This window comes from Anopheles coluzzii, chromosome 2 (assembly GCF_943734685.1).
Source record: "Anopheles coluzzii chromosome 2, AcolN3, whole genome shotgun sequence".
Taxonomy (NCBI): domain Eukaryota; kingdom Metazoa; phylum Arthropoda; class Insecta; order Diptera; family Culicidae; genus Anopheles; species Anopheles coluzzii.
Genome location: NC_064670.1, coordinates 16,005,449 through 16,006,750, shown reverse-complemented (window position 1 = coordinate 16,006,750; position 1,302 = coordinate 16,005,449). Strand labels below are relative to the sequence as shown.

General features: G+C 50.4%; 1 protein-coding gene across 1 annotated transcript; it reads left to right on the top strand.

The window, feature by feature from the left end:
• Nucleotides 1-733: 733 nt before the first annotated feature.
• LOC120951923 (uncharacterized) lies at nt 734-1,093 on the top strand. The gene has a single exon (XM_040370926.2). The coding sequence runs from the start codon at nt 734-736 to the stop codon at nt 1,091-1,093; it is 360 nt and encodes a 119-aa protein (XP_040226860.1).
• Nucleotides 1,094-1,302: the final 209 nt, after the last annotated feature.

Genomic DNA, 1,302 nt, shown 5'->3' with positions numbered 1-1,302 from the left:
TAAATTCAACCAATTGCTTAGTGCCAAAAAGGGTAAGTTTAAGTGCGATAGATACGATATTAGTGGCGAATGTAATAGAAAAAAATGAATTGAAGATCTCCGGCCAGAGGAGCGTGTGTTAGGCAGCTTGCAGAAGCATTTGTTACCAATAGTTAAATGCAACAGAGATATGAAACAGCATTACACAATTATTATCGTAAACCACAGCGTGTGTATTGGTTTGGGTACAATTACGCGCATCGGAAATGTGAGTTTATTGTTAGCTAAATTTAGCTCCCAAACATCAGACGGAAGAGTGAGCTAACCATGCTAACAGTGTGCAGATATGGCAGAAACAGTCCGTTTAATTAGCTAATGATGACAGGACCGCTGTAATCAAGATAGGGCGAAATGATAGCGGAACAACTGATTGGGTTTTCTGATCGTAAACCCTTACTGACCGTATCGTTCAGGCGAGTTTGATCTATTACCGCCAAAGATAGTAAACACACACTCACATACACACGATGTTGATTGAAGATGGGCAACCAGGTAGACTAGACGGGATAAGCGGATAAGCGATAACTTTATTTGATTCTTTTCGGCACTGGCTCTGTCAACTCTGCTTGGAGTGGACAAATGTATCGTATAAAAGGTCGCTCGGCCGGTCGGAACGGTCAACACTTACTACAACCATTCCAATCGCAGCAGTAACCGTGTGCAACGAGCAGTGTGCAAGCAAACCAGACAAAAGATGCGCTTCCTAATCGTGCTGGCCATGCTGGCAGCGGTGGCCGTCGCCAACCCGCTGATTAGCATTCGAGTCAACGTGGAAAGCCCGGACGGTGAGGTTCGTCCACCGGGTCCGCCCGGGCCGCCGCCGCCGCCACCACCACCGCCCGGTCCGGGACCGGATCCGGAGCAGCCGCCACCACAGCCCTACAGCCCGAACCAGCTGAAACGTGACGTGCTGCCGACCGACGCGGACGTGGTCTTCCCCGCAAACGAACCGAACCCTGCCGGAACGCTGGTCAACATTGAGGTATTCGTCGACAACCAGCGCCAGGGCAATGTACCGATCATCCCGGACTATCCGCCACCCCAGCCCTACTGAGTACCAAGGTCCGGTACGAGCCGTGTACAAATGAAGTGAACGGAAATATATCAACTGACGTATGAAGTCGTAGCTACGTTTCGTGCTTGTTTTTTTTTTTCTTTCGACCCGATGGCGGACACTGTGGACACTAGTTCCCGCTGGATGCACCTTGATGGGGGCTTTCTTGCAGTCCAGCTCGGAGACGCCGCAGTCTGGTCTGGACGGTT

What these genes read in the sequence shown, in the direction of transcription:
- LOC120951923 (XM_040370926.2), top strand. Translation starts at nt 734, where the DNA reads ATGCGCTTCCTAATCGTGCTGGCCATGCTGGCAGCGGTGGCCGTCGCC.